Source organism: Gopherus evgoodei, chromosome 2, assembly GCF_007399415.2.
Source record: "Gopherus evgoodei ecotype Sinaloan lineage chromosome 2, rGopEvg1_v1.p, whole genome shotgun sequence".
Classification (NCBI taxonomy): Eukaryota; Metazoa; Chordata; order Testudines; family Testudinidae; genus Gopherus; species Gopherus evgoodei.
This window is the reverse complement of record NC_044323.1, coordinates 10948712-10962395: the sequence shown is the minus strand read 5'-3', so window position 1 is coordinate 10962395 and position 13684 is coordinate 10948712. Positions and strand designations below refer to the sequence as shown.

Below are 13684 nucleotides of genomic sequence, written 5' to 3'. Positions count from 1 at the left end.
TTCTGTTCTTGATTACACTGGTGTAAATCTAGAGTAACTCCACTTCATTTTGAGCAGCCTTTGGCCTTTTCTTTGTACACAGACAGAATCTTGCCTTTATTATATGTTGTTAGTATTTAATATTTGTATTGTGGTAGCATCTAAAGGCAAAACACAGATTGGCCTTTATTGTGCTAAGCACTGTTCAAACACACTTACAAGCCATAATAGGTAAATGGGACAAGGAGGCTGCTTTGGAGATACGTAGGCCTTTGAAAGGCCTGTGGACACAGGTGCAATGAAATCAATGGGATTGCTTTGGAAGTGCTACAGATGCATCAGAGGGGTTGGGCCGATGCATGCAGAGTGGTGTGTGAGTCTACCCAATGTGGGGCTGATCCCAACATAGTGCTTAGGGGTGTTGGATTACTGGACATGCCATTGGTCAGATGAGATTCAGAAGCGACGTCTGGCCATTGACTATCCTTTTTTACTAGAATAGGGACATTATCCTGGCTGAACTCTGACTCAGGTGAGAACGTCCTGTCTGAATCCCCCCTGGTTTCAGTTGGATGCAATAGTCTATCCTCATCTGAGCTGTGACATCCCTGAGCATTGTTAAGCTCTTGCTTCATTCCTCACCAGAGGTGGCCGCATTTCACCTGGGTTCTGTTCCTGGCTCTGCCACTGTCCTGTTGTGTGACCTTGGGCAAATTGCTTCACCTCACTGGGCCACTGTTTCCACCATGATCTCCTTTTGTATGTCTCCTCTATTTAAATTGGAGCAAGGACGGTCTGTTCCCATGTGTCTGTACTGCACTTTGCACAACAGGATCCCAAGGTGCTACTGTGGTATAAATAATAAGTGAATAGTCTCACCCCTTTTCAGTTATTTTTTAGATCTGGGTAAGGCGCAGTGGATTGGCCAGTAGCCCCGGCAGTAGAAAATGAGGCATGCCATCCATGAGTGCAGAAGGGAGGACTTGCAAGCTCGTCGCTTTCCTGCCTGTCATCGGAGTTATTCCGTTTATAGACGGAAGAAGCAAAGCTGCAGCCTGGTTACAGAGCATGCAACCTGCCAATTAGTGCCTAGGCCGTGTGCGTGCGCGTGTGGCTATATTTAGTGTCTCATAGAACCCTGTTCCCAGAATCCATGTATACAGCAGCCTAGATGCCAAATGGAGCAAAATCCACTTGCCAGACGTGGATGATCGGTAAAGCCAAGCTAAATACTGCGTTCACTCTGTTCCAGAGGAGGGCAATTTCAGCTTGGTGCTTTTGGCGTCCCCAGGCTGGCCTGTGAATGGATTAATGATGTGGTAGTGGAAGGAGACATGGTGACCTGCAGAACATTTTGTTCAGAGCAGTGGCCGAGGGAATGCAGTTTGGAAAATATGCGAGGAGCTGGGTGAAGGGGGGGTTATAGAATTACCCGATGGGTTCAGGGCCAAATTCCACTCTTGGAGGAAACCAGGGGGAGTGTAAGGATGGAATGTTGTCCAGTGCATTTTGCATTGAGGCCGCCTCAAGCATTATAAAGCAGAAATTAAACGTGAAGCGGATTCAGCTCCTAGCTACGCAGCTGCACTGAAATCAATAAACCTGCATTCACTCACAACTGAGAGCAGGATTTGGCTTTATTGTAATCAGTGTTTTGGGATTACAAGAGGCTATGGGTAGCTTTTCCACTTGACACATATGCAGAATTCCCATTGACCTCAGTGAGGTCAAGCAATGTATTGGATGGATCTATCCATCCCAGCTAGAATCGGTAAGGAATGATGGTCCAGAGGTTAGGGCACAAGCCTGGAATGTGCAATATCTGTGTTTGGTTCCTTGCTCTATCACAAACTTCCTGTGGGACCTTGGGCAAGTCATTTAGGCCTAGATTTTTAATGGCAATTAGATGCCTAAATACCTCTAAAAATCTGGCTCTTAGCCTCTCTGTGATTCAGTTCCCCATCTGTACTGTGGTAACAAGGGCCATGTAAGTATCTAAGATAGAAAGGTACGTAGCAAAGCTGTGGTTCTTAGCCTCTTGCCGCAATCCTAGCAGTTTCCCAGACTGAAATCTCAGCTGTATTGGCCAGTGCCTAGAGCTTCTCATTCACCTGTGTGCGCTCTACCGCCTTTATCCCAGACTGCATGCATGCAATCAGTGATGTATTTACCTGTGGGCCGGGCTAGACCCCCAAGGCAACAGTACATAAGGTACAGTCTCCAGTGAGGAGGCATAAGTGGTTTTTTCCTAACATTTTGCTGGGTGGGTTTTGATCTGACCTGGTGGTGATCGTTGCTTTGGCTGCCTAGGTGGTGGTCTATGATCACATGAAGAATTGGCCCATCTATTCTAGAGGTGCTGGGCACCTGCAGCTCCCACTGAAGTCAACAGGAAGTTACTGGGAGCCATAGGTGCTCTGCATCTCTGGAAGGCTGAACTGCTGTTCACCCTGCGTTCTTGCATAGACTCAAGGTGTGGTCTGTTCGATGAATTCAGCACCAGTGCCCCAGGCAGCCTACAGGAGATGGAGGGAGGCATTGTGCTCACTGCTCTTAAGTGGAGCACACCCAGGCTGGAGGAAGTAGATGTTTAGCCTTGGCCCAGGGTAACAGAAAAGGGCACTAACCAGGCACCTCTGAAATGCAGCTACTTTAGGGGTTGGAGAGTAGCAGCTGATGTGCACAGCATGACACTCCACATAGCAATGTGAGAGAGCAGAAATTTTGGTTAAAGACACCATGGTAAATCCAGGCTTGTACCCAAACAAACAAACATGGGACCTGTAGCTGTGTCACACAGACAGGGCGTTGTCTTGCCCACAGCAAACTCTGGATTTGCTTCAGCTGATAGGCTAAATGGAGCCTACTGGGAGCTGAACCGGTGGCTCAGGTGGGGAGAGGTATTTTCATATTTCAAATGTAGAAGCTAGGCCTTGTCTACACATGGGATTTGCCCTGATTGTTCCCATTGGTGCCCAGCCGCAAGGGTAGCTGCACCAGTGCAAACTCATAGTGTGCACAGGCTAGGATGATATAAACTGAATTTGTATCTGTCCAATTTATACCTGCTTGAGACCAGAGTAAGCTGTGGTGGTGCAGATCGCAGCTTATATTGGCTCTGCCTGTATACACATGGGGTTTGTACTGACGCAGCTACCTTGGCATCGCTGGTGAAGAATTGCCCAGTGTAGACAGGGCTTTAGATCACTAAGATTGAGCAGCATCCACCCATAGCTTTGTCCCCATGAGCAGCCCAAGTGTTGTAGCTGATTAGCATGTGCACAGTTGACTTGAAGATGAGTATCAGAAGCATATGGGGGTCCAATGACTCAGAGTGAAGGGGAGCCAGGAAGATCTCCCCCAACAGCCAGGGGTCTCTGTAATGCCAGTAGTTTGGAACCGCTGACGACTGATAAGCTTTGTTCTTAGCTCTCTGGCCTTCCCACTGGCTGGATTATTGATGCGGCTTTCAGGCGTTCTTTGTTCTTTGCGAGCATTGTTGTTGTAATTTTATCCTGTTCCTCCATGGATTGTATCTTGAAGAAAAGGTTAAAGCCCCTGAATGCTCAGAGGTGCTTGGGTTTTGTTTTCCATCCAGACTCTCCATTCCCTCCCAAGCCTTCTGTGTGCGGTGCGAAGTTTTTGCTTCCTTTGTTTACCCAGTTTGTGACCCTACCGTGCTACGGGTGTTTGTTCAATCCCTTCCAGCTCCTGATCCCACTGAAATCCCAGGAAGACTTGGACCGAGCAGTGGAGCATTTGGACCTTAGCCCTTCTCTGAAGAGCCTGAGGGTGTTTGTGAAGGCTCCAAGGAAAGCGAACGTGAGCCCTTTGCTTTGTTCTTTTGTGTGCAGAGTGAGTCACGCTGTTGTCATATGGGGGGGAATGGAAAGGAGAGACGCTGTCTTAGGGGTGTCTGCTCGTGGCTGTCTGAGATGTCACTAGACCATCTTCCACTCGTACGTCTCTGCTCTGAAATCTGTCCTGTTGGCAGGTCGGTGTATGTGCTGTTGCTGACACAGCTGTTGAATTTAATGTAGTGCTTTCTGCGAGGCAGGATTAGGCACTATGGCAAAAGGTGTCTGATAGATCCCTGAGACAGACGGCAAGTGTCTATCCTGTGACAGGACATTCACGCCATGTATCTTCCAGGGTACTCGAGGGGCCTGGCCCATCCACTTTCAAAAAGTGGGAGGGATACAGCCCTGGTTCTGGCTCCACTGGCCTGAGATTGTAAACCCTTTGGGGCAGGGACCCTCCCGTTTCTGTCTGGAAATAACACGTCGTAGGTGCTACCAGAAACAAACTACAAGTCCTGTTTCATATTTTTATTTATCCTTATTAACTGAAATCTGATTTGTTTTTTATGATATTAGATTAATATGTATTATTGTTTGTTAATTTATTAGTCTCCCTGATTCAGTTCATTTGGTAACCAGAAAACATGGTGATCATCACCAAATGTCATTTTCGTGGGAATGTCTGGAAAGGTACAAAACCATGTCCTGGGGCAGAGTGTAACCGCTTCCTTTGATCCGCAGTTCCTCCAGCCCAACAACAGCAAGCAGCATGAGATGAGAATATCCAAATCCATGGGCGACATCATGGGGTCCCTTTATAAAGACGCTGAGAGGACGCGGAAGTATTCAACAGGTGAGTGAAATGTGACGCACTCAGGTTCACTGCGTGCCAGCACTGGTTCTTCGCAGGCTGGCTGTACCCCCCATCCCTGTGGTTCATTTCTGTTTCCTGATATTTTTACATCTGGCCAGCGCACTGAAGACTTGGTGCAGCTAGTGTCTGGTCTCAGCCTAGAGGAAAGGTTGTGCCAGCCGAGCTCACGTGGTCATTGCTGCCTTGCCTGGATGCAAGAGAAGTGCTGTCAGTTACCTTGTTTAAGAGCCAGGGGAAGTGCAGAGGTTCCTGGTTTCAGACGCGAAGGGAAAACATATCTAGTTGTAGAGGATTCAAATGAATTCAGTGCTGCTGAATTTGATCAAGGCCTGGGACAGAACCCGAGGAAGTCAGCCCCTCTCAAAGCTGTGCATTAACTGTTCTCTCCCATTTTCTTTACTTTTGCCTTCTGCTTCACACTCTTCTGTCAACAAGAAGGAAATAACGGGGCCGAGTGGGCTGGGATTCGGCAGCTCCTGTGTTCTAATCCCAGCTTTGCCCCTGGAATGAAACCAATAATTCTTTTCTCACTTCCACTGGCTTCAGTGCATTGCTCTAGATTTGCACCAGTGTGAGAGGAGAATTTGTGTCCTTTCATTATTCTGGATGTGCCTCTGAACCTGTCTTGCTCCACATGGTAAAAAGGGATTCCTAGTATGGTACTTACCCCCCCCCCCCCCCGGAGTTGTTTTGAGAATGAATGTGTGTGAAGTGCTACTCAAATGAAACAGAATATCCTTTACACTCCAATTGCTCATCTTCAGCCGGTGCTGAGGTCCTACTCTCTCTGAACACTAGGCCATGAGCCTTCTGGCCCTCAGTCCACCTGTGCAGCGCCTACAGGGCCTGGTTTCTGTTCCTGGCTCTGCCACAGACGTTTGTAGCCTTGGACAAGTCTCCATCTCTTTCTGCCTCGGTTTCTGTCTCTGAAATTTCTCTTCTTTTTAAGTACTTTGAGATCGTTGGTGAAAAGTGTTGTTGTTTGTTAATAAGACCTTTATGGAAAATCCTGTAGGATTTAATAGAGGATGGTATATTTTGCATAGATCTAGTAAACCAGCACAGAGAATCTTATACCAGGAATAGAAATTTCTATTACATTCTATAAGCGGTCTTAAAAATTCTGTGCAGAGAAGCATTCTCCACTAAATTCTATGGGTTACTTTATAATGTAATTTCTAGAGAACCCTATTGGTTTAATCCAAATGATTATTTAATATATATAAAAGTAGTGCCAGAATCCCAGTCTGGATCAGGGCCCCACTGTGCTAGGACCCCACCTCCCTGCTCCAGAGAACTTGCAGTATTATGTACTAAAGGATTTTACCATTGCAGCAAAGGGATATCTTTTCCTGTGGATTTACCATTTCTCACTCGCATGGTATGTGCTGTCAGACAATATAGGCTGCAGCTTGTTGAAATGTTGCACAGTGGTTTATTTGAGATGTTCTCCTATATTAGGTCAAATTCCACCCTGGGACAGCCATGCACAACGCCTGTGGAAGTCAAGGGAGCCGTGTGTGCATATACAAGATCTGTATTTGGCTCTGTCATGTTTATTTGCTGGGGTTCTTTTAGCTCATGCTGCTCTTCAGTGTTTGCCCAAAGCTTGGCAGAGTCTCTGGATGAATCTGAATGAAACACATGCTTAATACATGTTATTGCACAAAGCCTCAGTAAGAACTTTTTGTACTTAAACTGAATAACATCTCTGCTTCTTTTCTTGGGGCATGTTAAACTGTTAACACATGCCCATAAATTCCAGTGATGGCATTGGGAGTTAATGTGTGTGTGCAGGTGGCAGAATTGATCCCACACGTAGCTGCACTAATGGGAGGATTCTAGTTATGTAGGGCACTCACTCAGATTTAAGGCCATACCACCTTGGGCTTTTATTATTATTATTTACTGTTTACTATTTGTATCGCACTACCATCTACAGGCCCTAACTGAGATGGGGTCCCACTGGGCTTTATAAGAGACCACACCAGTCTTTGCCCTGAAAAGCTTAGTCTAAATAGACAAGACAGGCAAAGGAAGTAATATTAGGTCTGCAGGAATAAAGGCACAGAGAGTCAGTGTATAGCCCATAGCAGCAGTTCTCAACCAGCTGACCGCCCAGTGCCACTGGGTCCAGGCTACCTGGCTGGGTAGGGCATGGTACGATGGGGTTGGGGACACCAGCTGGCCCCACATGGTGGGCTCTGAGGCTGTCGGCTCCGCAGAGAATCTGGTGGGGTCCGGGGCTGCCAGCCTGGCTGGCCCCACAGAAGGTCCGGGGTTGGTGTTGGGGTCCAGGCTGCTGCCTGGCTGCCCTGCCATCCGGCCCCACGTTGTAGCTGCCACCCGGCCCCACACAACAGGACCCTGCGACCAGGCCCCCCGCCCAAGGCTCCATTCCTGGCTCCACTTTGTGGAGGAGTCTCTGGGCAGGAGGCACTGGGCATAGGGGTCTGTGGGGGAGTATCTGAAGGGGGCGCGCTGTGGTTCTCAACATGTGGGCCGGGTAACACAGGCCCACAATGATAAATAGGTTGAGAACCACTGTCTTATAGTCTGTTGCAGAACTGGGACTGGAACTGAGATCCTCTGAGAACCAGGCCTCTGCCTTTACCAGAAGGCCATCTTAACTCTGTTTGGAACTTTGTCGGTTTCTGGGTCAACAAGAGTATGGAGAGACCTCTTGCTGCAGTGCCTGGGTCTTCCATGGAGGTGTTAGCAATATAGCAATACGGCAGGTTGCTCTTTTCCTTCTGAATCAGAGTGGATAGGAGTCCCTGCGTGGATGGAGGGCTGTTTTTTCAAATGAAGTGTAACCCTGTGTCATAAACAGATAGCTAAGGGTTAATGTCTCTTTCACCTGAAAAAAAAAAAAAGTAACCTGAAGCACCTGGCCAGAGGACCAATCAGGAAACAGGATTTTTTCAACTCTGGGTGGAGGGAAGTTTGTGTGGGAGTCCTTTGTTCTTGGTTCTTCTGCCTGTACTTTCTTGGCTATGAGGAGTGAATATTTCTATTTCCTGCTTTCTAATCTTCTATTTCCAAGCTGTGAGTACAGAGATCATAAAAACAGTAGGGGTTATTGTTTTTTCTTTTATATTTACATGTCTATAGTTGCTGGAGTGCTTTGAATTGTATTCTTTTTGAATAAGGCTGTTTATTCAATATTCTTTTAAGCAATTGACCCTGTATGTGTCACCTTAATACAGAGAGACCATTTTTATGTACTTTTCTTTCTTTTTATATAAAGCTTTCTTTTTAAGACCTGTTGGAGTTTTTCTGTAGTGGGGAACTCCAGGGAATTGAGTCTGTACTCACCAGGGAATTAGTGGGAGGAAGAAGTCAGGGGGAAATCTGTGTGTGTTAGATTTACTAGCCTGACTTTGCATTCCCTCTGGGTGAGGGGGGGAAGAGAGATTAACTCTCGGTACTTCTGTTTTCCAAGGCTGGAAACGGGGAGGGTGGAGTCCCTCTGTTTAGATTCACGGAGCTTGCTTCTGTGTATCTCTCCAGGAACACCTGGAGGGGGGAAGGGAAAAGGTTTATTTCCCTTTGTTGTGAGACTCAAGGGATTTGGGTCTTGGGGTCCCCAGGGAAGGTTTGGGGGGACCAGAGTGCCCCAAAACACTAATTTTTTGGGTGGTGGCAGCTTTACCAGGTCCAAGCTGGTAACTAAGCTTGGAGGTTTTCATGCTAACCCCCATATTTTGGACGCTAAGGTCCAAATCTGGGACTAGGTTACTGACACCCTGACAGTCTGATCATCCCGAGTCATTAACAACTCTGTAACAGCGTTTAAAAGAGAACTGGCTAAATTCATGGAGGTTAAGTCCATATATGGCTATTAGCCAGGATGGGTAAGGAATAGTGTCTCCTAACCTCTGTTTGTCAGAGGGTGGAGATGGATGGCGGGAGAGAGATCACTTGATCATTGCCTGTTAGGTTCATTCCCTCTGGGGCACTTGGCATTGGCCATTGTTGGTAGACAGGATACTGGGCTAGATGGACCTTTGGTCTGACCTGGTACGGCCATTCTTATGTTCTTATGTATTCTCCACCAGTAGGGATATTACTGAGCCTGATCTCCTGACCAAATTCCAGCTTAGATAATTGGCATTTCACTTGGCTACATTGTCCTTCACTTCCAGTTGCAAAACGTTGCCTTGTGTTTGCTTCAGTGTTGACTGAGATGAGTGAGGTTAAGGGGAAATCTCACCTCAGCCTTAACTATGGAGCTGCGAGTCGCACCTCCATAGCAGAGCCAGGTATATTTTCAAGGGAGATTCTGTTCTGCAAAGCAACTCTGTGAACATGGCAACTTGGGAGTGTTCTAAATGATTCTGTCTCCAAAAATTGCTCAATTTACTGGTTTGAGGGGGAAAAAGATGGGAAGGTGTTTTCTGTCCACCTTGCAGAGTCAGCCTGACTTTTGAGAGCCAAGTCTGAGCATATCCCTCCTTGCAGGTCATTGTCAATGACAAAGGAACCACAGGTCCTGTCTTGGCCTTGCTTCCATCTTTGCAACCCCACTGCTGATAACGGGGAGATGTGATTGATTGGAGCTTAGTAAATGATTCTGTTGATACACGAGAAGTAACAAACCCCAGCGCCCTCTTCCATCGCTGTGCTGGCTCTGCTATGTTAACGGGAGCAAGCGGAAGGGAGTCTGAATCCATCCAGAGGGAGCAGATCTGCTGAGGAAAAGGGACTACCACAGCTAGACAGAAAATACTCTCGCGCTCCCAAAAAAATGCAGTGAAAACTTATGATGATGATGTTGTTGTTGTTTTTCATTGCAATTTTCTATGGAAAACTTTGATTTCCATCCCCTACACACACACCCAGAAATCGCAAATGTTAAAAATGGACCCGCCTCTGAGGAGAGCAGATGCCTTTTGAAAAAAAAAATTCGTCTAAAATCCAATTGTTTTGTCCAGAAGAAAAACCAAAAAGTGAATGGAAAAGTTTCCAACCAGTTCTGATTTTTTACATAGTCCCTTTCCATAGCTAAAGGACATTTTTAAGCCACAGATACCTCAGAGGAGCTGCAGGGCTTTGCCATGCCAGCAGCAGGCATTCTCTGTGCCAAAAGCTGACCCAGGCAGGATGCCTCCTGAGGTGCTGACAGGATAGCCCCGTGCAGTTCTTTCCGGTGTTGCTTACCCTCTCCGTGCTGTCCGCCTTGGATTGTCAGGCAGCTGGCAAGATGGTAGGAGCCTGGCCATCTCCTAGCCCCTCTTTAGAGTATGTAACATCCCAGCCAGCATGTGAAACGTCTTACGATCCAGAAAGCAGACTGCAGATTCCGTGCAGGTGTCCGACAGCTGCTATCTTTGCTGACACAGTGGGGATTGAACTGAGGATTTCAGAGCTAGAAGTGTAAGGCTCGTGTAGCTTGAACTGAAGATCCGAGGCTCTCTAGGTGTGGCTGCGACAGACTCAGTCCTCTGTGGATTGGCACTGAGAGGGACACGTAGGATACGCTGACCAGTGAGTTGCAGGTGTACAAGGGGGGGCAGGAAGGGAAGTGCTCGCTCTGACCTCCTCCTCACTTGTGGGCGTGCCCAGGAGCAGCCACAATCTGGCCTGTAGTATGTAAGGAGCTAGAGGCTGGAACAGTCTCTGTCATGAGAACGGCCATACTGGGTCAGAGCAAAGGTCCATCTAGCCCAGTATCCTGTCTCCTGACAGTGGCCAATGCTAGGTACTTCAGAGGGAATGAACAGAACAGGTGCTTATCAAGTGATCCATCCCTGTTGCCCATTCCCAGCTTCTGGCGAACAGATGCTAGGGACACCATCCCTGCCCATCCTCACTAATAACCATTGATGGGCCTGTCCTCCATGAACTTATCTAGTTATTTTTTCAACCCTGTTAGTGTCTTGGCCTTCACAACATCCTCTGGCAAAGAGTTCCACAAGTTGACTGTGCATTGTGTGACTAAGTACTTCCTTATGTTTGTTTTAAACCTGCTGCCTATTAATTTAATTTGGTGACCCCTGGGTTATGTGATAGGGTAAATAACACTTCCTTATTTACTTTCTCGACACCAGTCATGATTTTATAAACCTCTATAATATCCCCCCCCTTAGTCATCTCTTTTCCAAGCTGAAAAGCCCAGTCTTATTAATCTCAGCATATCCTCATTCTCCTTAAACCCTGGACTTTTTTGCAGCTGCATCCCAAGCCCCTGAGTCACAGCTGGGACTCTAATAAACATCAGATCTTTGCATAATGTCCCTTGTTTTGTTTTGTGGTGACATTGGCCCAGGGCTGGGCCCTCAGTTTCTGGAGCTAGCAGCTGTGAGCATAGGCAGCGCTTGATGACCCCTTTGCAGTCATCACCCATCTTGTTTTAAACTAATAGAAACAGACTTTCTTTTCTGGATCTCTGCTTAGCCAGGGGAGGGTGTGTTGTCAGATAAGCAGTTGGTAAAGATTTGGGACCTGCTTAAGCAGAGGGAGAATTAAACCAGAGAACATTTAGGCAGAGGGGAGCCAAGCCTGGCACTGGGGGACCTAGCTGTACGTGCAACACCACAAACTTTCTGCACATGCTGTATGAAAAGTTCTTAAAAAAAAAAAAAACTGAATGGAAAGGAACATGGAAGCTCCTTGCAAATGCCAGGAGTGGTTTTCAGAATCTCCATGCTGGCTTGGCTGGCCCTGCTCAGGACATGCTGTACTCTAGCCTCAAGCTTAATAGCCTTTTGTTGTGTTGTGCGTAAAACAGAGGGAGATCCTAGCTCACTCCCCTCTCAGATTAGGTCAACTGAGCTGAATATTCAGGGCCAAATCCTCAGCTGGTGCAAGTTGCCTGTTGACTTGAGTGATGCTGCGACGATTTACACCCACTGAGGATCGGGTGCCAAGTGTTGTAAGCTGATGTTTCAGAGTGCCTGCTCCTTCCCGCTGTATCTGAGCGGGGCAGAGATGGAATTAGTGTATCAAGTTCAAGAGGTGGAGGAAAAGCCTGGTAGGATGGCTTCTAGGGCACCTAATCTCTGTCCTTGGCACTGCTGTTGTTTCTTCCGCACCCGAAATCCAGTGCAAAGAGCAGTGGTACTCCACCTTCTACCTTGCCCTTTACAGGTGTATGGTTTATTGAGCAACCTGTACAGGTGGGCTGGGCCAGCCCAAGGCCAGAGTTATCTATCCATCTATCTACCCCTCCCTCTCGATCTCTCTGGATGAAGGTTAGGTTACCTAATCTGTCTAAGGTGTCTGTTGCTGTATTATCTGAGTCCTATAGATACATTAGACAACATAATTTCTGTCATTAGTGGATCACAACCCACCCTGCCCCCATTTCCATCCTCGTCCCATGCTGAATAAAGTGCAGTGATGCTGAGTGGTGCTCTGGTTTCGTTAACGGGGGAAGTGCTGGGGCTGCACTGTGCTCTGATGGTGGCTCCACCTGATCCTTGGGAGTAGAGAGTTTGACACTGCAGGGCCCTCCCTCTGCCCAGAAAGCCCTACTCTCAAGCCTCGAGCCACTTCTGCAAGCAGTCGAAGAAAAAGGTGTAGGGACACAGAGCAAGGGCTGCAGGGAAATGCCTGGTGCCTTGGAGTACACACCACCACTGTATGTGTCGAACGATGAGCCGTTCCTGTCAGCTTCTCTGAACTTTGTCCACTGGGACAGTCTTGCCACAACCGCTCCCTAACCCAGTCCGTACCAAGCTCCTCTCCAGTGAGAGGCCACATCCAGACTACTCGCCGTATCGGCGGGTTAAAGTCGATTGCTCGGGGATGGATATATCGTGTCTAATCTAGACATGATATATCGATCCCCGAGCGCGCTTATATCGATTCTGGAACTCCATCAACCCCAACGGAGTTGCGGAATCGACAGGGAGAACCGCGAACATCGATCCCGCGCGGTGTGGACGGGTGAGTAATCCGATCTTAGATATTTGACTTCAGCTACGTTATTCACGTAGCTGAAGTTGCGTATCTAAGATCGATTTCCCCCCTGTAGTGTGGACCAGCCCAGAGATCCCTTCATCCAAATTACTGCCTGTCCTGGAAGAGTGTGTCAGGTTTTTTATCCCCCTTGAATCTGGTGGCAGAAATCATAACCCTGGAAGGTCAAACAAAGCTGGAGTGAAGCGGGTTTCACTCAGAGGCCAGCAGGCCTAGTGGCCAGGCCATGGCTCGACAGCCCTTCCACCCTGTAGGGAGTTGCACTCAGGTCGGCAGGCCGTGGCTTGTCAATCTCCCAGTGCTCAGGAGTTCTCCCAGACAGATGTAGGGGACCCTAGCCACATCCCTACCAGGGCTCATGGGGGAGAGGCCTGGAATGTCTCTCTTACATCTTCCTGGTGCACCTGACCAGCCTCCCCAAGGTGCTCTCTCTTGCTCTGGGACATAGTCTCAGCTTGCTTTCCTCCAGCCAGGAGTCCCCAGTCAGTCCCAGCAGCTCAGTCAGTTACCTGAGCATTCCCAAGTTCTCCTCTCAGTGTCCAGTTATCTCCCTCAGTGGGGAGGGAAAAGGGTCCCTCCCAGTTGAGTCTTACCCTCAGTCCAGACCCTTTCTTGTGGATCTCTTTGTCCCCAGAAGATGCAAACTGCGATCCTCCTGTTAGCCAGCCTCTCCTTCACTTTCCTTCCCTGCTTGACTGAAGTCCCTCCTCTGCAGCTCCTCTCTTTGGAGCATAATCTGCTGTTTCTGAGGGGCGGGGCCCTTTTGGCCTGGTACTTCTTCCTCTCTTCCTCCCTTAGTCTCCATGTGGGGTCCGTAAATGCCATCGCAAGGAGTTATTATACAGACTAGGGCTCTCATCCTACAAAGACTTGCATGCAATCATGTAAAGACTTTATACTTGCAAGCAGTTCTATTTAACTCAATGGGGGCTACTCCCATCTTTCAAGTTAAACTCAGGGTATGTAAATCTTTATAGGATCAGAGCCTTAGACTCCTTTTGAAAGAACCCTGTAGGAGAGAGAGAAATGGTAGCAACAGCACAAAGCCCTGTCTCGCAAAGGGTAATAAAAGAAATTCCCAACATAACTGAGACACAACAATCCC

The 13684-nt window shown here is 47.9% G+C and overlaps 1 protein-coding gene across 5 annotated transcripts in view; it reads left to right on the top strand.

Annotated features, from left to right (window-relative positions):
* Window positions 1-13684, top strand: part of LOC115645395 (mitogen-activated protein kinase kinase kinase 3-like) — a 123876-nt gene that overhangs the window by 78776 nt on the left and 31416 nt on the right. For all 5 annotated transcript variants that reach the window (XM_030549991.1, XM_030549990.1, XM_030549987.1 and 2 more), the window contains 2 exons: window positions 3688-3801; window positions 4521-4632. In XM_030549991.1, coding sequence (XP_030405851.1) covers window positions 3688-3801; window positions 4521-4632 — 226 coding nt within the window. The remainder of the gene's footprint in view (window positions 1-3687; window positions 3802-4520; window positions 4633-13684) is intronic.